This window comes from Cajanus cajan, chromosome 11, assembly GCF_000230855.2.
Source record: "Cajanus cajan strain Asha chromosome 11, NIPB_CcT2T_4, whole genome shotgun sequence".
Classification (NCBI taxonomy): Eukaryota; Viridiplantae; Streptophyta; class Magnoliopsida; order Fabales; family Fabaceae; genus Cajanus; species Cajanus cajan.
This window is the reverse complement of record NC_138527.1, coordinates 32,455,534-32,476,720: the sequence shown is the minus strand read 5'-3', so window position 1 is coordinate 32,476,720 and position 21,187 is coordinate 32,455,534. Positions and strand designations below refer to the sequence as shown.

At 31.5% G+C, this 21,187-nt stretch overlaps 3 protein-coding genes across 3 annotated transcripts; 1 reads left to right on the top strand and 2 right to left on the bottom strand.

The window, feature by feature from the left end:
* The first annotated feature begins 4,583 nt into the window (after positions 1-4,583).
* LOC109800809 (putative glycosyltransferase At5g03795) lies at positions 4,584-8,974 on the top strand. The gene is made up of 6 exons (XM_020361687.3): positions 4,584-4,894; positions 4,958-5,257; positions 5,968-6,254; positions 6,868-7,100; positions 7,952-8,109; positions 8,709-8,974. The coding sequence occupies exons 1-6, from the start codon at positions 4,763-4,765 to the stop codon at positions 8,808-8,810; spliced, it is 1,212 nt and encodes a 403-aa protein (XP_020217276.2). The 5' UTR covers positions 4,584-4,762; the 3' UTR covers positions 8,811-8,974.
* Positions 8,975-11,742: 2,768 nt separating this feature from the next.
* On the bottom strand, positions 11,743-14,669 carry LOC109800802 (Tetratricopeptide repeat (TPR)-like superfamily protein). The gene has a single exon (XM_020361682.3). The coding sequence runs from the start codon at positions 14,004-14,006 to the stop codon at positions 11,976-11,978; it is 2,031 nt and encodes a 676-aa protein (XP_020217271.1). The 5' UTR covers positions 14,007-14,669; the 3' UTR covers positions 11,743-11,975.
* A 1,055-nt stretch (positions 14,670-15,724) lies between these two features.
* LOC109800803 (RNA-binding KH domain-containing protein) lies at positions 15,725-20,191 on the bottom strand. Its single transcript, XM_020361683.3, has 7 exons — positions 19,345-20,191; positions 18,239-18,664; positions 17,765-18,040; positions 17,009-17,203; positions 16,820-16,899; positions 16,205-16,316; positions 15,725-16,077 (listed from the first exon to the last, which is right to left on the bottom strand). Exons 1-7 carry the CDS (start codon positions 19,900-19,902, stop codon positions 15,937-15,939), a joined length of 1,788 nt encoding a protein of 595 aa, XP_020217272.2. The 5' UTR covers positions 19,903-20,191; the 3' UTR covers positions 15,725-15,936.
* Between the last annotated feature and the right edge of the window lie 996 nt (positions 20,192-21,187).

The following is a 21,187-nucleotide window of genomic DNA, read 5'->3' as shown; positions in this document are numbered from 1 at the left end:
TACTAAAAAAAACTTAAATAATTTTGACCATTTTTATCATGTACGTCGTTTGGACAATCCTTCCAGCTTTGTTTATATGGTTATAACTCATTTCCAAATTTGAGCTTATTTATTAAAAGTAAACAAATTTTCAAGATAAATAATTTGTATAAATATGTTTTTGGTTTTTATAAAAATAAATAAGTTTTGATTCTGGTCTCTGTAATTTTTTTTAAAAAATTTATAGATATTATTTTTGGTCCTCATAAAATATATTTTGTCATTGTAAAATGAGTAAATGTTGACTTTGATCTTATAAATTTTTTTCTTTAATTTTTATCTCTCTAAAATTTAAAATCACTATTTTTGGTCCCTAAAGATGATTTTAAAGTATATAAATAATTCATTTTAATTACTTATAAACTTTTTAAAAAGTGTCACACACTAACATAATATTATTAACCGTTGTAGATGACATTTAAAATAACTTATAAACAAAATAAGTAGTTACAAAATATTAAAATAAATATAAAAGTCATGCATAAAGATAATATTTGAATTTTAAAGATAAAATACATATTTTATTTTGATATTGATCTACTTCTTACTAGAAAATAAATCATTCATTTGATACAATAAAAAAGTTTTCCTATTATGATATGGGATTAACTCCTCTAAAGTGAAAGATATACTTTGAAGCAGTGTCATACCTAGGACTTAAGTTAGTGAGGACAATATATTTAAAAAATAAAATAATTATTATTATTATTAATATTATAAATATAAACAAAGACATAATTATTATGTAAAAAAAGGAAAAACACTTGTTATGAATTAACAATGAGCTTAAAAAAAGGCCAAAATATGAGAAAAATATTATTCAATTACAAATAAAAATTAACAACAATTGAGAAATTGAGAAAAAGTGGGTTAAAATTATAAATTTATAGGAGGTAAAAAAAAATCATAAGTCAACATACATTAATATATTAACTTTAAAGTCATGAGGTGAAAATGCACTCCCAATTTGCATCCCTCAGCCATATGTAGATTTGTCATTGCTTAGAGAATAAAGTCCTTCATAATTATTTATTAGAAAATTAACGATTGGAATCGTAATAAAATCAAATTATATATATATATATATATTGATTTTTTTTAATTATGATGATTATTATTACACTTTATTTTCTAAAATGAAATATTTTAAAATGAGAATGAATGTGGGATAGTGCAAAACATTTACAAAATGGATAATTATTTTAATGTGTATTTATAGAATAATTGTATTTATAAATTTTATGATAAAAATATTTTACAAATTTTTATTGAAAATAGTTAAACTAAACATATTTTCTTAATTTTTAAATTTGAAAATTAAAATAAAGAATAAAAACAAAGAACATTTTCTAAAATCAAAACAACTCTAAAAGATCAAATTGAACTTATTTAAAAACATAAAAGAAAAAAAATCAAACATACTTAAAAAGATAAAAGATGAAAATAAAATTATATATTAATACAATTCAATAAATTGATATTAGAATTGAAGCAACCTAAAAATAATATGAAATATATTCTAACATAACCAAATAACTTTGAATAATTATAGTTAAGAAAATAGGTACATTTATATAATAATTTTATGAAGTTAAAGTTTTACGTAACAACAACCACATTATAAATATATTGTTTTAGTTTACGTAACTATTAAAAAAAAATGGTCTCAAATCAGTAAAAAAAAATATAAAAAAAATACACATCCTAACAAGTAGTTTAAACCAATCTTCACAAAAATTAGACAAATATTTTACATTCTAATAACTAACGAAAATTTGTCTTCGAAAAATAAGATTAGAAACTTCTTTTTTTGTTAATTTAACTCTTTTTATCGATTGTAGTTGGTTGTATTAGACTTGACGTAGAAGATTGAATTTGGATTGATATAATTATTTCTGTTTATGTTCAATTGAATCCTTTATGTATTTAAGTAGGTTTAGTATGATCTATTATGTTTTCAATAAGATTCAATTTGATTCTTTATTATATAATCTATTATATTTTCAATAAAATTCAATTTGATCTTTTGTTATATCAGAAATTATGGTAACATATGGTTGACTCAAATTTTTTAACATTGACCATTAATGATTAAATAGAAATGAAGCCATTTTTTTAAATATAAAAGACTAAATTAATTTTTTTAAAATAAGAAAAGATTATAAGTATATTTTAATTTTAAAAAAAAATGAAGTTTGTCTTGGCCATGAACCCAAGATGATTACACCTCTGAACTAGTGATGGTAACAGGGCGGGTCGGGTACGGGTTTCATGATACACATCCCCGTCCCCGCGAGTCAAACTCATTCCCGTTCCCGTCCACGTACCCATCGGGTATGTGATTTTCATCCTCATTCTCGTTCTCGCCGGGTATTGAGTATACCCGTACTTGTACCCGTACCTGTCAATTTTTTTATTTTTTATTTTTTGAAAAAAAAATGATATTTTTAAATTATTTTTTTTATTATATTATAATTATAATTAAATTATTTTTCTATCTCATATTATAATAAATAATCACACATAAAAAATATTATTATTTTTTAATATAATTAAACTAAAAGTGAGTATTAAATTAAAAATGAAAACGGAGACGGATACGGGTACGGGTACGGGTACGGGGCGGGTAAGTACATACCCGTACCCGTACCCGATTTAATATATCGGATTTTACTCGTACTGTACCCGGTTAAACCAGGTATTCTCCATCAAAATCAAGACGGGTTCAAGTATTACCCTACGGGTACGGGTATATTTGTCATCACAAACCGGCCCCGATGATCAGTTGCTCGGTTGACATCCATGAGAGCCTGCATTCATTCCACTAATGGCCCATCATTCGGTACAAGATGACAGATTCTGTTAATATAATGGAAACCAAAACTTATATCATGGTATCTCTAGAAATAAAGTTAATTGTATATATATGTGTAAAGTGTAAACCCAAGCTTTATAGCGGTTAAGACCATGGAAAATACTCTCGATTTTTGGCTTTAAAAAGCAAGATAAAATTTACTGAATGTTTAACAAGTTCTTCTCAACACAGCACCATCAATATTTACTTTCACCCATCCAGATTGAGGTGGTTTCCAAGAGAGTTAGACTAAAGCTTTGAAGGATCAATGAAAGGACATACGAAATAATTGTTTTGCTTTGATGATAGTAAGTTTGTCACGAAAAATCAACTTTACTACTGAGGAAATAATGTTCGAACCTATTTTAAATTATCTGAGGTCGCTTAAAACATATACAGTACATGTTATTTTTTGTTTTCCTTTTACACTTTCGAGTTAATGACTTAATGCATGGAACTTTACTTTTTATTTTGTTTTAACCTGAATTATAATGACTTGAAATTTCATAATTATCTCAAATGTGACAACACCTTTTTCCCTAGAAAAAATAGAAGTAGCACATCTTTTTCCATGGAAAATAATAAAAGGAGCAGTACTATCGGCACATTTTTAAATGCTCTTATTTTAATATACATTATACAATTAGTTAAATAAAAATATTAATAACACATTTTTAATATATTTTAACATATTTTACACCATCGAGTAGAATTTATTAAAATAAAAGAATTTGATAGATTAAACCATTAAAATTTAAAACCCGTGTAGTAAAAAGGTGATATAATGTCCATAAAATAGTATGTTTTAATATATATGGTTAATCAATTGTGTATAACACTACTTTTATTTACACTTTGATGGTGAATGAAATGAAATAAATTTGTTTATGTTGAAAGAAAAATTATGTTATGTTTCACATTTATGTAATAAAACTTGCTTATGATAATCATTAAGATCCGCATAATAGTTAAGAAGATGGAGTAGCATACATAAGTCTTTTTGGTGTTGTAATTATTTTTAATAAATAAAAAAATTGTTTATAATTTTATAATTATTAATAAATTTTAATTAACAACAAATATCTTGTTGTCACTCTCCATTTATTGAATTTTATTATAAGTGAGACTAATAAAATTTAATAATTTTAATAAGATAAGAGTTATAATAATATCAGTGTAATTTTTAATAAGTATTACACTGTTCAATAATTTTATATTAAATGTAAATTTTGTAAATAGATTAAAATTTCACAAGTTTGTTATATATATGTATATATATATAAAAGAGTATATTAATAATTTACTATTGATAATATTTCTCAAACAAAAATTAACACCAACTAGTTTTTCCCGTTTAAAGGCATGTCTAGAAGCAGGAAAAAAAATTCGAACAAGTAATTACAGACATGAAAGTAAGAATAGAATATATAAACAGACATAATTCAAAACCTTTCCTTTAAATATTTGAGAGAATAGCATATTCAAAATTTAAAGTTTAAAATTATGGATTAAGTGATAATAACTCCTTATTAATTCAATTATCTGTTTATAAAATTAATTTAAAAATATCTTAAATATAATTTATAATTAATATTAACAATAGTTGGTATTTGAAAAATTGTAATGAGTTAATAAGTGGTGTAGTTGCTTAGTACATAAAGTAGAATAAGGCAGTGTTAGTGAATTAACATAAACAGTGTAATGTAATGTAACCTCTAAAAACAGAAAATGAAAGCAAGCAGAGGCAGCGCAATGCAAGCCTCACATCACAGATTTCACAAGGAACCAACGCATCACCATCTTCATCATCATCTTCTTCTTCTTCTTCTCTGATCAAAGATCAAAGATCAAAGATCAAAATCAAGGGTGATGACGTCCTCGAAGCAAGGGCAACAACAATCCTGCTTCTTCTCTCTGCGCGCCTCTCTCCTCTTGCTCGCAATCCTCACTCTTCTCTCCTTCACCTACCTCTCTCTCAAATACTCCACCCCTCCACCCCAGGTACGCTCGCTCGCCCGCCCATTTCTCTATGTCCCATTCAATTCACTCCTTCTCTTGCTTTAGGTTTCCAACCTCTCCGTCGCGCCGGAGGAGGGACATGTGGCGGAAGACCTTTCCGACACCTACCACTCTCCGCGCGTCTTCAACCTCAACTATGACGAGATGGAGAAGAATTTCAAGGTTTATATATACCCCGATGGGGATCCCAAAACCTTCTACCAGACGCCGCGGAAGCTCACCGGAAAGTACGCCAGTGAGGGCTATTTCTTCCAGAACATCAGAGAGAGTCGCTTCCGCACGCAGAACCCCGATCAGGCGCACCTCTTCTTCATCCCCATCTCCTGTCACAAGATGCGTGGCAAGGTATTTCTATTCCCCCCCCCCCCCCCCCCTTTCTGTTGAGATCTATGGTGGAATCTTGTTTTAGCCATGCATTGCTAGTGAGTAGTACTCACTATGGATTATTGCTTAAAAAGGAAATTGTTCGAGATCTCACATTCATTGAGTAGTGATATGACCAGAATAGTATATATAAGTGGGGGCAACTTGCTTTTGGGATTGGTTTAAGCCCAAATTTTAAATTCTAAACTAGTAGTTGTTGTTGGGTCTGTCTTATCAGATCACACGTATCACAGGTAGATGTCTGGTTTTGCATAGAAGGGATATATGACTAGATGTCTTGGGTTGGAGATTTCACATTTGACTAGTGATATGGCCAAAGTAGTGCATATAAGTGGGAGGCAACTCTGAAGGGTATATGTTGGAGATCTTGCATAAGACTAGTGAGATAACTGAAATAGTGTATATAATCGAGACATCTGTGAGGGATATGTGTTAGAGATCCCACATATAAAACATAAAAAAATTATATATAGCTAAAATTATGTATATAAGTGGATTGCAATTCTTGTCTCCTAAACTAGCTTTTGGGATTGAGTTAAGTCCAAATCAAAAATAATAAGAGAAATGATGAGTAGAAAGGGAAGATTGACAATGCTTAGCTTGGATTGGATTTGGATGATTAAGTGTTCGCTTCTGGGTGGAATTTGGTCTCATGCTTGTGTGTTATGCAGGGCACATCGTATGAGAATATGACGATAATTGTACAAAATTATGTGGAGGGCTTGATATCCAAATATCCTTATTGGAACAGAACCTTGGGTGCTGATCACTTTTTTGTCACTTGTCATGATGTTGGTGTGAGGGCTACGGAAGGACTTGAATTTCTTGTAAAGAATTCCATTCGAGCAGTGTGCTCCCCCAGCTATGATGTTGGATTCATTCCACACAAGGATGTCGCTCTCCCTCAAGTGCTACAGCCATTTGCTCTTCCAGCTGGAGGGAATGACATAGAAAACAGGTGAAATTTTTTGTTAGATTCTTCTCCCAAATTGGTGCAGGTTATGTTTTGGAGATTAGATTTTTCTATTTAGATGACTTACCATCCTGCTTTTGAAGCGTTTTTTTAATCCTTTTATGGTCACTTGATGATAGATTGATAATGATGGAAATTACTTCATATTTCTCAGAGTGTATAAACACTTTTATCACAAATTTGCTCATGACACACAAGTCTTTAGTTTTTGTAGTATTCTATAGCTGCTCTTCAATTTTTGGTAACCTGATTTAACATTATTTATGTTGTGGATCTTAATATCTTCCATGGAGCACACACTGCTTAAAAAGAGCCAAATACGTTAAAAAAAAGTTAGTGACTTTTGTGACTTAATCTGCATATGTCAACGAAATGCTTTTCTGGGTTTCAATGTAAAGTAGTATGAAAATGTAATGTAAAATCAGTATTTCAAGCAACAAAATTAGTAGGGATACTTAGATGATTTATTTCAGAAGATTAATTAGTATTGCTGATGCATTGATAATTTTTAATCATAGTTTGTCCTGTATGATCAATAGACAATGGTTCTACATGCATATTTATTAATTCTGAAAATTGATAAATTTGTGCTTTGCAGGACTACTCTTGGATTCTGGGCTGGTCATCGTAACTCTAAAATTAGAGTTATACTTGCACGTGTGTGGGAAAATGACACAGAACTTGATATTTCTAACAACAGAATTAGTAGGGCTACTGGGCATCTAGTGTACCAGAAGAGATTTTACAGGAGTAAGTTTTGTATATGTCCTGGTGGATCACAGGTTAATAGTGCTCGAATAGCAGACTCTATCCATTATGGGTGCATCCCTGGTAAGATCATCCTTTCTAATGATTAATTTCCCCTCTGATTGTATAGTTGCATATTAAGCTTCTTAAATTGCATATCTATATGACAGTACATGTATATATAAACTGAATACTTATTGTCTGATGATTTTTGTCATGTTTCATGTATGGTATGAGATTGGTATATTTGCCTTGCATATTTCTTGTATTGGCACTAAATGCCCAGGTTCCATTGTGCTTGTGTTAAAATCTGAATTAACTTGTGTTTATTAAGAAACATTTGCGTATCCTATCCTTGTGTAGACCGATTATCCTTTGGTTGCTACTGGAATTGCAACTTTATTGTGGGATGATAATTGAGTGTCTGAAATATGGTGGTTTAATAATCAATTAATTAATTAGCTTTAAATATATATGTTTGTTGTTTCAATTTGAAAAGGCAGATTTGTTAATTGCAACTATTTTATTGTTGGACTGTTGGAGGGAGTGGAGGTTGTATTTTGGAATACAAGAGAGTGCCTAGGGATCAAATTTAGGACTATCCACCCAAGCTCTACCCGTCCAATCACCTTAGTCAATGTTGAAGTACTTTATTGGAGGGTGATAATAAATGTCAAATTCAGTAGAATTCTTTTGTAAAAAAGGATTGTGCACATAAACCCTCTTTAGCGTAATAAATGTCAAATTCAGTAGAATCCCCTTAGCGTGTTATGTTTACTTTGGATCTCAAAAGAAGTACATGTAGGAAGTTGTGAATGACATTTGAACTGTAACTTGGTTTGAATAAATTTATGTTCTGGCTTTTTCTTGCCTTTGGGACAGGATGCATGTAGACGACCTTGTAACTGACCTGAAGTTTTAATGTTGTTTTGCAGTGATATTGTCAAATTACTATGACCTTCCTTTTAATGATATTCTTGACTGGAATAAATTTGCTGTTGTACTCAAGGAGAAAGATGTATACCAGCTTAAACAAATCCTCAAAAATATATCGTATGAAGAGTTTGTGGCACTTCATAATAATTTAGTAAAGGTATGAATCCTCTTATTACATCTTATATTTTTTTTGCTTTTATGTTGTGTGGCATTCCAACATGTGTGTTGCACCCTTTGCTTTTAGTTCAGAAAGACCTTTGAATGCTACAAATTTTATTTTATTTTTCTTTATAGAGGTTATTATTTATGTTGTTTGAAAAGCCATTGGTTAGAAAAGAAATTTAGAATGTGCCAAAGAAAAGAAAGAAATTAATAGCCTGTTTGGTTAAAGGAAATGTTTTCTGTTTTTTATTTCTTATTTTCACTACGAATTATAAAACTATCTCTTTGTTTGTACATTATTTCTTGATTTTTATTAGAAATAATGAAAATAAAATTATGTTGTTATTATCACTTGATACGCAAGTCTTTAAAATCAAGAAACAAAGACTAGAAATGGTAGTATTTTTTTAATTATAGTAAAAATAGAAAGTAAAAATAAAAAATTTTCGTTAACTTAAAACGCCCTGAGAAAATGGAGTCCAAATATTTTATCACCAGTGATTGTCTGGTCGGTAGAATTTTTCATTGCAAATTGATTTGTTTGTTGATTCGTTGATGTGCTGGAGCTCATAAAGCTGTTTCATGTTCTATCAGGTTCAGAAACACTTCCAATGGAATTCACCCCCGATCAGATTTGATGCTTTCCATATGGTTATGTATGACCTCTGGTTACGCCACCACACGATCAAGTACTGATATTTAGACTCACTCTCATGACACTCTTGTTTTGTATACAATTGACAGTTTTAGCAACCCAGAGCACTGTAAATAGCCGATTACAGTTGTAATATACAGCAGCTGGTTTTTCTATATTCTTGCACCCATAACATTTCAGTTAATTTGTTATTTGTTTGCGGTAAGGCTCTTTGTAATAGTTGCTCAAAATCCGAACTAGAACATGGGTTAGTAAGTTGGTTTGGCTTTCAATTATAACAACTGACCCATGATATTTAACTGAGCTAGATTGGTTGAATTTTTTTAGAAAAGAAATGAATTCATTTATTTTGAAAATTGAGTCTGACGTTATCCAATCCAATATGTACATTGATCTATAATGTAATAATTAGCCATAATATTAACCTGGATTAATGGCCCTCATGTATGTCTTGCACTCTTACTAGTCATGCATTATCTGTTTTGTCATCTATATGTAAGTTTCATTACTAGCTAAACTTGTGAGAGTTTGTGAGAATTGTAGTGATGCAAGACTTTTACTTGATAAAGTAATTTCCTGATTAACCAATTAAGGGTACTACCTTCGAACTTATATACAAGACTCTTTACTTTTTTGTTTGTTCTTTTTTATAGGACATTTTAAATTATCAGTTGCATTAATTATATATTCTCTAAAATATATTTATTTAATTAACAATTCTTTTAGATATTTAGATATCTCTTATAAATATTAATTAATTTGATGAGAAATGATTACGAGGAAGAGATGTTAATGATAATTTTGATAAAGTAATTTAAAATATTGCCAAGTTTAATATTTTAAACTAAATTAGTTATTTTTTAAGAGATGTAATTTAGTTTAAATTGTTTTATAATTAGGGACAAAAGTAATATATTTTTTTTTTACAAGAATGCTCTTTTGCTAAGTTTAAAGGTGCTTCTTAAATTCATTTTTTTGTATATTTTATAAATAAAGGAAATATTAATTATGCAAAAAATTAAATTGTATTAGATATCTAAATAGTATTTATAACTCAAAAGATAATAAAAATCTTAAATAATTTCTAAAATGAGGAAAATATGAATATCTTGAGCAACATAATTATTCAATTCATAGATTAAAAATAAATATCCTAACCTACTACGTCACTCTCCAAATTTATGTTGCACTATGCAAAAGAACTCACATCTCACGAGTTAATACTTGATATATTGTATTCATTCAAATGATTTTAACGAGCAATGTATTACCTCTCTTAATTTTAACCGATGAAGATAGGAATCTTGAAGTTTGTAACAATTTTGTATAAGCGTTTTTGAGGTACATGTTCAAACACAAATAGCTGAAACATCAGGGTTGACTAGTGGTGGGGGTTGGATAATATAGAGTCGGAAATTTGAATCTTGATACAGACATTATAATCCTGATGGATAAAATAAATAAATAACTTAATGAATTTAAGTGCTTAATACATTCTCTTGTAATAAATGTATGTAGAATAAGCATCAAGGCTTTGTTTGGTTGAATTTATTTACAACTTGTTTAGATTTATCTTATGACATTAATACATATTTAAGAATGTGTTTGATATACATTAAGATATAAAGATAAAGAGAATAGTACAAGATAAATGTTCAAGTTATTAGACAATTTTTAGTTTTTTGTATTGTTTGGTGGGTAACAGACAAAACAAATAAAATGATATATTTTTTTGAAAAAAAATAAATTAGGTGAATTGGATTACGTGAAAATGATGTTATATTCATTACAATATTTTTAAAAAAAATTTAATTATAATTATTATTATCTTAATGGAAACAATAATAATAATGATAATAATGATAACAATCATAACGATAATGATAGTGATAGAATGGTGATGGATTGTAATAACAGTGGTGGTTGGTGATAGTGATATTAGGCAATGACGGTGTTGGATTGTGATGATAAGAACTAATGATTGGGATGATGTTAATACAAGTAATGGTAGTGAATGATTTTATACTTACGGAAAAAAAATTGTTCGTGATTTATTGAGTAACAAAAAGTTAGATTTTTATCTCATCATTTATATTTTCTATTTTGTCTCATGACTTTTTGTAAATCAAACATAAGATAAATATATTTATTTTGTTTAGTACTACAAATTTTAACAAATCAAACATATCTTAAATGATAGAGAAAACTTATGAAAATTATTTATAATATATTCATAATTTTAAATTATTTTAATAAGTTTTTTTTTGTTATATTTTATGAAAATAGTTTGATCTAATTTTTCATTTGATTACGGTTTTTTTTCAATAAATATTTTAAGAACACTTATGAGAAAAATAAATAAATAAAAAATAAATTAAACTTTTATGACAAAATAATAACTTATGAATAAAATAAAACTGACACTATGAAGAATTAAATAAGATAATTTTTATAAAAATTAAAGTACATAAATTAGATTTTAACTCATGAGAGATATTTAATTTATTTTATTTCTATTTTTAATAAGTATTTATCGAGAAGTTTATATGAAATAACCTTTGTTTTATAATCATCGTTAGTCTAGTCTAGCTCTTGCATGCTGGAAGTATGCATTGTGTAATTGGCTAGTTGGGTAATGAGACAAGCCATCTGTGTATACAATATATTTTTCTAACAATTTTTCAATACTTATATAAAAATATTAAATCGATTTTATTTATTAGTAATTAGCTTTTATTAAATATTTTTTTTATTTCATTTACTTTACTAAAGATAAGATATCTATTTCATCATTTTCTGCTAGGCCATCTAATTTTGTAATTTTGTCCAACGAGTTACGAGATGCAGCATAAATAAGGATAAAATATATTTTGGTCCTTCTAAAATATTTTAAATTCATTTTTAGTTCTAAAAAAGTTTTCTTTTCTTATTTTCATCTCTTATTTGAAAACACTCAACTTTTGATCCTTAAAGTGTTAAATTAACATTTAATGACAGTTATAAACCTCCACAAAAAGCAGTTATAAACTGCCACTAAGACAATTTTTTTCAAAAAATAAAAACTTTTACAGGGAGCAATACCATATTTTACCCTATAAACAATTAGAGTTATGACAAGACGATGGACCAGATGAATAATCATGCATGGTTACCTTACCTTCACTGACACTGGCTAGGCTAGGGATAGGATATATAACGAATGTGATTCACCAGTAATCTTTACAGGAACATATCCCTCCTTGGAAATGATGGAATCTCTTTGTATCTCTAGCAATAATATCTCTCCCAGTAAGTAAGGAAACAAATTTTATCCAACTGTGGCAGTCACCACAAACTCTAAGATTCTTAAAAATCCTGATAGTAGTAGTCCTACCAATAGTCTTCCATAAAGCAAAAGCTATAGCTAATTTTTCACTGTGATAATATAAAGAACTGATTTTCTTCTCTTCATCCAAATCCTGCAATACAAATCTGGTATCAGGATCATAACCCAGAGTTTTAACCTTCTCTATTAATCCATGCAACATTTCAAAAATCTCATGAGCTCTTGGATGAGACAAATCTCCTGCCATAAAAGTATGCACCTCTCTATCAACATCAACCCAGGTCATTGCAGGACTTTTCTTCAATTTAAGATCTCTTATTGTGCTTTTCATCTCAATGACCTGGTTCCATTTCCCAGCTGAAGCATAAAGATTTGTCAAGAGGATATGTGTTCCCCCATCCCCAGGAGCAAGCTCAAGGATTTTTTTCATAACTTTTTCTGCCATTTCTACCTCTCCATGTATCTTACATGCGTTCAGCAGTGTCCTCCATAGTACCACGTCCGGATTTCTCACTTCCTCTATCAACATTGCAGCCTCTTCAAATCTCTTTGATCGTCCTAGCAAATCAATCATGCAGGCAAAATGATCTCTTGTCAATTCAATATTGTGATTATTTCTAATTGAGGCAAATATTTGACATCCTTCTTCAACTAATCCTGCATTGTTGCACGCCAAGAGAATGCTGATAAATGTCACACCATTTGGCACAAGTCCTAATTTTTCCATTCTTTCGAACAGCTTAAGTGCCTCATGCCCAAAACTGTTTTGGGCATAAGCATAGATCATTGAATTGATGGCTACTACGTCTAACTCAGTCAACACATCAAAAACTGACCTCGCCTTGTCTACATTTCCACATTTTCCATACAAATTAATCAGTGCTGCACCAGCATACTTATTTCCATCTAATCCTTGTTTCATAATTATGCCATGGATCTGTTCTCCTACTTCAAGCATTGCAAGGCTCGAACATGCCTGAAGAATACTGGACAATGTGAAAGGATTTGGACTTATTGAACAACGAATCATTTCCCTGAATATTGACACAGCAACCTCCTCTCTCCCATTTTGCACAAGCCCCACTACAAAAGATGTCCAAGTCACATGGCTTGCATAATCAAGCTGATTAAACACCTTAAAAGAATCCTCAACCATGTTGCATCTTGAATACATGGTAAGGAGCGAAGTCTGTGAAGCAACAACAGATTCCAGACCAGACTTAACTACAAGACCATGAATCAACTGACCATTAACTAAATCCCCAAAATTACCGCAACTAATCAGTACACAAGCAAGAGTATACTCATTAGGCTTGACTCCCCTATTGACCATGTCCTCAAAAACCTCTAAAGCTTCCCCATCAAGACCATGCTGAGCATAACCCACAATCAATGCAGTGAACAAGACAACATCTTTCTCCAAAACACGGTCAAACACCAAATGGGCATCCCTCATTTTATCAAACTTTGCATACATATCAACAAGGGCACTGGCAACAAACCCATCCAGGATCTCCAACCCCAAAACCACAGTCAAGGCATGAGCCCTCTTGCCATGGCGTAGCAGACCCAGCTCTGAAAAAGCCTTAGAGATGGCAGAGAAGGTGTAAGCATCAGGTATAACACCCTCCACAAGCATGTTGTCATAGAATTCAACGGCTTCTTTGCTCTTCCCATGGTTGATATGAGAAGAGATCATCGAATTCCAAGTAACTATGTGTCTGCTGGGCAATTCGTCGAACAACTTGCGTGCCTCAGTGAGGTTGCCGCACTTGATGTAACCATCAATGAGCTTGTGACCGAAGAACAAGTATGACAAACCGGATTTGATGACGATGGTGTGAAGTGCTCTGAGGGCATTTAACGATTTTGTTTGTGCGCATTGGGAAATCAGAGAAGAATAGAAATTCATATTTTCATAGTTCCTCCTGGTGTTGAAACAGTGTGCATGAAGTCACGTGTCGTAACATGTTACAGAGATAGTGTGTTGAAACGTGTCGTAACATGTTGAAACAGTGAGCTCGAGGTTTGGTTTACCGTTCATGGGAAGTTGTTGACCGTGACCATCTCTTTTTTTTTTTTTTTCCTTTTCTTTTCTTTCACAAAACTACCCCTAATTTCCCGTAATTTGCATTTCAGTGCAATCAATTTTATAACATTTATTATTTTGAGCTTTTTTATCCTCTTAATTAAATTTCTATGCTGTCTAACTCTTTTAAAGTCAATTAGCAGTTTTTTTACCCTCTTAATTAATCATTAAACTATTTCACTAGCCCGAATAATGACGATGTATCATCTTGCTTCTATATCTTCAAAACATAAAATGTATTTAATTCTTTTCATATTTAATATGTAAGAAGAATTAATAAAAAAAAGTATAAGATCCAATTATCATTTGACATGTAATATAAGAGTAATATAAGAATCTATAGATTTTCAACAAAAGTAACATTAAATAATAAGTGAAATATTTAAAAGTTGATATATATAGGGAGCATATCAAGTGAGAGGGAATTTATTATGAGAGGGTAAGAGGGTTAAAATATAACTCTTAAATTAATTTCTTCTCACTTGATTAAACCCCAAATTTTCTCTCACTTGATTAATCTAAGGGTTATATTTTAACCTTCTCATCTCTCATAATAAATTTTCTCTCACTTGATATGTTCCTTTTATATATATATATATATATATATATATATATATATATATATATATTTATACATAAGGAAAATACAATATGATACAAGTGTATAAATCTTGATTAATACAAATTAAGTTGATGGAATTGTTTAAGCGGATAAACTCTTCTTGTTAGACGAAGAATCAAATTTATTTATAGAAGATAATATGATTATTATGAACAACTTCATCCAAATATTTAGCATAACTGTATATTAAGGGTGTAAATTTAAAATTATTAATTAGATTGAAAAATTTTGTATCAGTTGATACAATATTAAGGGCCTAAATTTAAAATTATCAATTAGAATGAAAATTTTTGTAAAAGTTGATACATATTAAGGACATATTTGGTAAAATTAACATAAATTAATTAAACTTTTATAAATTGGCCGAAGTTTATAAGCTATAAACTAAGTTAAATGCAAAAAGCTAATTAAATTGAAGGCGGTTGATAAAATTAACTAATAAGTTAATTGATAAACAGCATTGTTCCCTAAGTTTGGTAAACTATATAAAATAGAGAGACCGTAAATAGTGTTTATATAAAGTATTCTTTGAATTAGTATGGTCCTATGTCTTGTATTTTTTTTTTTTAATACAAATCTGTGTTGAAACAGTGTTTATACAAAGATGTTACAAACAGAGGACCACCCTGACAATAATAAAAATCACCATACACAAGTTACTATTCTCCCGCTACATTATTGCATAGGATTAAGGAATGCAATGGAGAATTGATCAATACTATTTTAGACTTGATACTCGTTGTTTTTCAGAATATTTTTACCTATTCATTTATTTTATTTTATTTTTAATTTTCCAAACAAATAGATATCATCCTTGTCTTTTTATTTTATTTTTCTGCAAACTATATTAACAATGGACAGGTGAATATAACAAAAATGTACCCAAAAAAACGGATAAGGATGAATATTATATGGGTCATGGATCAAAATGGTACTATAATTAACATTAAAAAAAGAGACCGAATACGGGAGAGGGAGGGAAAGAGAACAAAATCTTTATAGTCTATAAGATTAAGTGGTAAGCATCATAAAGGAAAATAGTGAATCCATATTCACAAGGTGAGGGTTGTCGTGTGACATATCTATGTACACCATTCATGGCACCAACTGATGATGAAATGCAGCTTTCTGTCAGCTTACGTGTCCAGTTTGAATAAAGGCTTGTAGCAAGCTCTGTGCTGCAAAGGTTTGATCAGGTGTCCCAGATATGACAACTTTTCCTCCACTTGAACCAGCGGAGGGATCATAAACCGTAACACTTGCACCTGAAATCTGTTTCCACAACACCATATTCATAAATACCAACATCATTGTAAAAACATTTCAGCAATCTAGAAACATTGAGAAACAGGCTAAATAGAAGAGTGATACTAGTATAATAACAGACAAGACTAAGCACCTGTCTGATTCGATCCAAATTGCCACCGTCTTCACCATAAACAGAACCAAAGACATGTTCAGAAACTACAATCTCCACAGTAGTATTTGTAACTGTAGCAAACATGTTTCCCCTGCCAAAGGATTTTATTAAGGAAAAAGATTGAGAGAAAGATCAGAAGCCAGAAGATATCTTAACAAAATGAAATATTTTGTCTATCAAGCACTATGTTACTCATTTTACTGACTTGTTAATATAACATCAAACAATTAGGAATCAAAGATTTTACTAATTGAATATTCATATGATAATGCAATCTATTTAAATCTTTTTTAATTCAATGAAAATTGGAAAACAAAATCATTAATCATACGACCCCCTTACTCTACTTCAAGACTTATTGTTGATACATTCATCGGCTTCATTTCTGTCCCCAGTCCCATATAAGATTAAAATCTAAACACCAAGATCACTATCACAAATAACACAACAGCTCTCTAAAGAGAATTTTTAGGACAAGAAACAAACTTCTACTGTATATCAAAAGCCTAACTTTACCCAAGACAGAAACAAGAAAAAGGAAAAGGTGAAGAATGACACCAAAGACACTTGTAGTCCATGCGGCATTATACTAACCTCCCACGTTCCAAATTCTCACTTAAATCCGTATGTAATTCTCCATTTTGTGATATTGTTTCAGCATTCACCCCTGCATTCTGCAAATATACAAACTCTTACTCAATCTCATCCCTGTGAACTTTGGAAGAATTAGAAGAGTGATAATAAAAATTGGAAGGAAATAAACACAAAGGAGGTGAAAAATACCCGTGGCAAAAACCTCCCAGAAGGAAAAGCAGATTTTCCACGGGCAAAAGGTTTACCCTTTACAGGATCCTTATTCACTTTCCAATTGGATTTCGGTCTTGCTTCAGCAACCGCTTCATTGGGCAAATGATTATCCCTGATTCTACAAGTAACTTTATATAGGGCATTCTGTACACATCTGTACCCTCCAGTGATCTGCATGAAATCTCTCAAGTATCAACTTGGCTAGGAGACAGTAACAATAGATTGTTGGAGCAACAACAAGAAACTCAGTCTATTATAAGTGCTCAAATGCCTCAACCCAGTGCAACAAAAAAAACATAATTGTTATCAGTTAACTTATGTCAGTACACAAAAGCATCAAACTACACCAATCAGGCAATCACTAAGCAGATAGAACAAGGATTAGAAAGATACTGCAATTAAGTATAAACACAATACAGTGATACACAGGAGTACTGTTTTTGTTGAAAGTAGTAGATATTTTCCACATATTTTATTGAAATACCTTTGCATAAGTCAAGCAGAGCTACTAGCCAAGTATATTTGCTCTGTCTTTGATATTAGAGAATTTTAAATTGAAAATTTTGCTACAGATTAAAGTTTTCATTTTTATTTTTAAATGAAAAGACATCAACATATGGCAATAAAATCAGGGTCTAAAAAGTTACAGAAGCTTGTGGCATCAAATAAATTTAAAATCCTCAAGATCCTTTAAAAAAGTTAACTTGAATTATATAAAATTAACAAGTGTACCTGCACCACCACATCATCATCTGAGGCACCATTAGGAACGGGCTCTCCATGCAAAATTTGTATATCAGCTCCTGTTACTTCCCTCAATTCTGAAATCCCCTGACCTTCATTGCCACTCAAGCAATTTACTGTGCTTGTTGCAACTAAAAGTCTTGCAGTTACAGGTGATTCCATACTAGAGACTGGGAGAAAACCCTTTCCTATGTGATCTTCAATAATTCTAGCAAAGACATGAATAACAGCATCTTGTGCAGGAGAATAACAAGATTCAAGGTTCTGGATGAACAAAAGCCGGTGCTAAATCAACAATAAAAATCATAACAATCCAAAATGTGTTTTCAAGCAGATCTATTAAATGCATGATTATATGTCGTTGCATGAACATATGCACATGAAAAAGGGAACAAAAAAAAGCTGAAAATACTATAAGCACGAGTCGGTCATGACATAGTGCAACATTCTCATATGACTGACCTCTACAGCAGAAATGGTGACAATGCGCTCAGCAAACTCGCTTAAAGGAGCTGCAAAGATAATAGAAGCACCTGTTTTGCTTTCCAGAGCTCTGACTATAGCCCCTCTTTTGCCAATCACGCTCCCAGCTACATTATTGGAGCAAAGGAGTCTGAACACAACTTCATGTTCTGCACCTTTGGAGTCATGGGCAGAGGTTTCATTAGAGTTTGTGGTCCGTTCATACATAGATAAACCTTCCATGGAGGTTAACAATGAGTTAAGGTGAGGAAAAAGTTCAGCATTGGGATCAGAGGACGACCAATCAGAAGAACTAACAGTTGGTGTACTAGAAGAAACTGGAACTTTGCATAATGGCGGACAATCTTGAAGACAATGAGATACAGCAATCAGCGCTTTCTTCACAGCCAAAACTTCACCAGTTATCTGTCAATCAAACAAGTTCCCAGATAAAGAAAAATAATTTCAAATAACCATTTCTCAGTGGCAAGTGAATGTGTCATTTTGAAAGTTCGTGAAAAGAAATCTCCAAACATGAAACTAGGATCTATTATAGCTATATTCCTTTGTCGGCAATTTGATTTCCCGGTACAAATATAGTCAAATGCTAACACCGAATAAATAAATAAAAAAAAAGTAGAAAGTATTAATGGAAGATATTTATTACATCAGAAATATAATAAATATCATCTTATACTTTTTTTTAAGTAATTAAAAGCATTCAATAGGCTGTAGGACCCAACATTATATGCACAAATTAGAGACATACCTTAATCGTGTATACAGAAAAGACGTGTTCCCTCACAATTTCGGATTGAGAAACAAAACAAAGAAGCTTTCCCAATTAAAGGAAAAATGAAATGATCACAATTTGCACTACTAGGAAAGTGTATTCAGTATTGACATTGGACATAGTGACGGATCAGATTAAATCTACTCAATTTTGCACAAGGCGTCACTTCCCTAAAACCTCAAATAGAAATAGAAATCCCAATTCATTCACACACACGCATTGTAACATGATTTTCATTACAAAATCATGAAAAAGAAGGCGTTGACCGATAAAAACACGCTTTCATTGTAATTTCTAATAAAACAAAACTTACTTGAACTAACTCCTCGTCTTTAGTAGCGCAATGCGGAGGAGGGCAAACCCTAATTTTGGCACCGCTGCTGTTCCTAATAGCGGTTATGTTCTTCCCTCCTTTGCCAACAACAGCGCCAATCTGCGAAGTGTGCGCGAGCAACTTGGAAAAAACCTCGCCGTTAACGGGTCTGTTAGAGTTAACGCCTTTCTCGGCCTCGAGCTCCCAAACCCTCTCGAAAACCCTAACGACGGCTTCCTGCGCGTTGGAGACGTCAACTTCGCCGTCGCCGAGTTGGAGGCCCTTGCGCGGCGAGAGCGATCCGATGACGAGGATGACGCGGTCCTCGGTGGCGGCGACGGAGTCCTCGCAGTGGATTTTGCAGCCGGTCTCTCGGCGGAGCTGCGAGACGATGGAGCCGGAGCTCCCGATGAGGCCGCCGACGATGGAGGCGTGGCAGACGAGGCGGAAGGCGATCTGCCCCGGGAGGACCTTGAAGACGGGGCGCTTGGGTCGCGCGTTTCGCTTAGGCGACGGCGTCGTTTCGGTGTGGTGGTGGCGCTGATCGGAGTCTTGCATTGCGTGGCGTGTGGGATCTTCTTCTCATGGAGTCACTTGGATCCGAAGGAAGTCACAAGGAAGATGAGTGAGGCTAAGGCTTTCTTCATTCTCTCTCACTCATTCCACACAGACAATGTGTCGACTCATCAAGTTTCTGCCTTCGACCAACCTCCACCTTTTTTTTACTATTTTTTCTTTTTTCTTTTTTCTTTTTTCTTTCTTTATGTCTTCTAAATTCTAATGCTGTGAAGCACATGGAATCTCAATCCCTGCTCCATGGTTAATAATGAATCAATGTAGGAGTAATTGATAAAAAAAATAAAATAAAAATAAAAAAATAGTATTACTAAAATTATAAATAAATGAAGGGTGTCAAATAGAAAGAGACACCGTTATTATGTTTGAAAATCATAAATGTTAGAGTATAAGAATCTAAAATCAATGACTTGCTTCAGCATTTACCTTTGTTCCAAATGGTCATTCAGTCAATCAGTCCACGGGAACGACGGACATTTTAAAGTTTGACTAAAATAACAATTTTATCCTTATGATCTTATATTCTTTATTTTTATTTCTAAATTTCTAAATTATTTTTTACTTAATCTCTCTATATATATCATATTTATATATATTTAGTTCTGTTTATCTTAAAATATATATTTGCTTTTGTTTTTTAATAATTTTTAAAAGATAATTATTTGTAGATGTAGAAAAAAATTGGACTTACCATGTTTGAGAATAATGGGTAGTGGAAGACTTACATGAGTTGCTAAATGGAGTACCCACAATGTACAAGTGAGAAAAAGATTGGTTAGCACAAAAATAACGAATGGGATACTTATACAGGTGCATCAAATCATATGGTTTTTTTTTTTTTTTTAAGGTTGCAGTGTTTATGTGAATTGTGTGAGGTGTTGGATTGTCGGATGAACAGCATGTTACTACATTTTCTCACTTGTGACACAAAATTTAATTTTGTGTCACAAACAAATTGTGTCACAAACAAATTGTGTCGTTCGATTCCCCATTAAAATGTGTTATACATGACCACATTTTAACAATGTTGATTAGTGCAGGTGATTGAATGGTTGAGCTATATTATTTTTTATAAGATTTTATGTGTGAAAGCTTTGAAGACGGTCATAATAAACTCGATTAAACTCTGGCACAAGTGTTTGGTGCACTCTTTCCTAAAAAAAACATCAAGTTAAATTCTAAAATTAAGTTTAAAAAATAGTGAGATATTAAATAAGATTATGTAAATATAATGTGTTCTTACTGGGAATTTCTTGTAGAGATGATC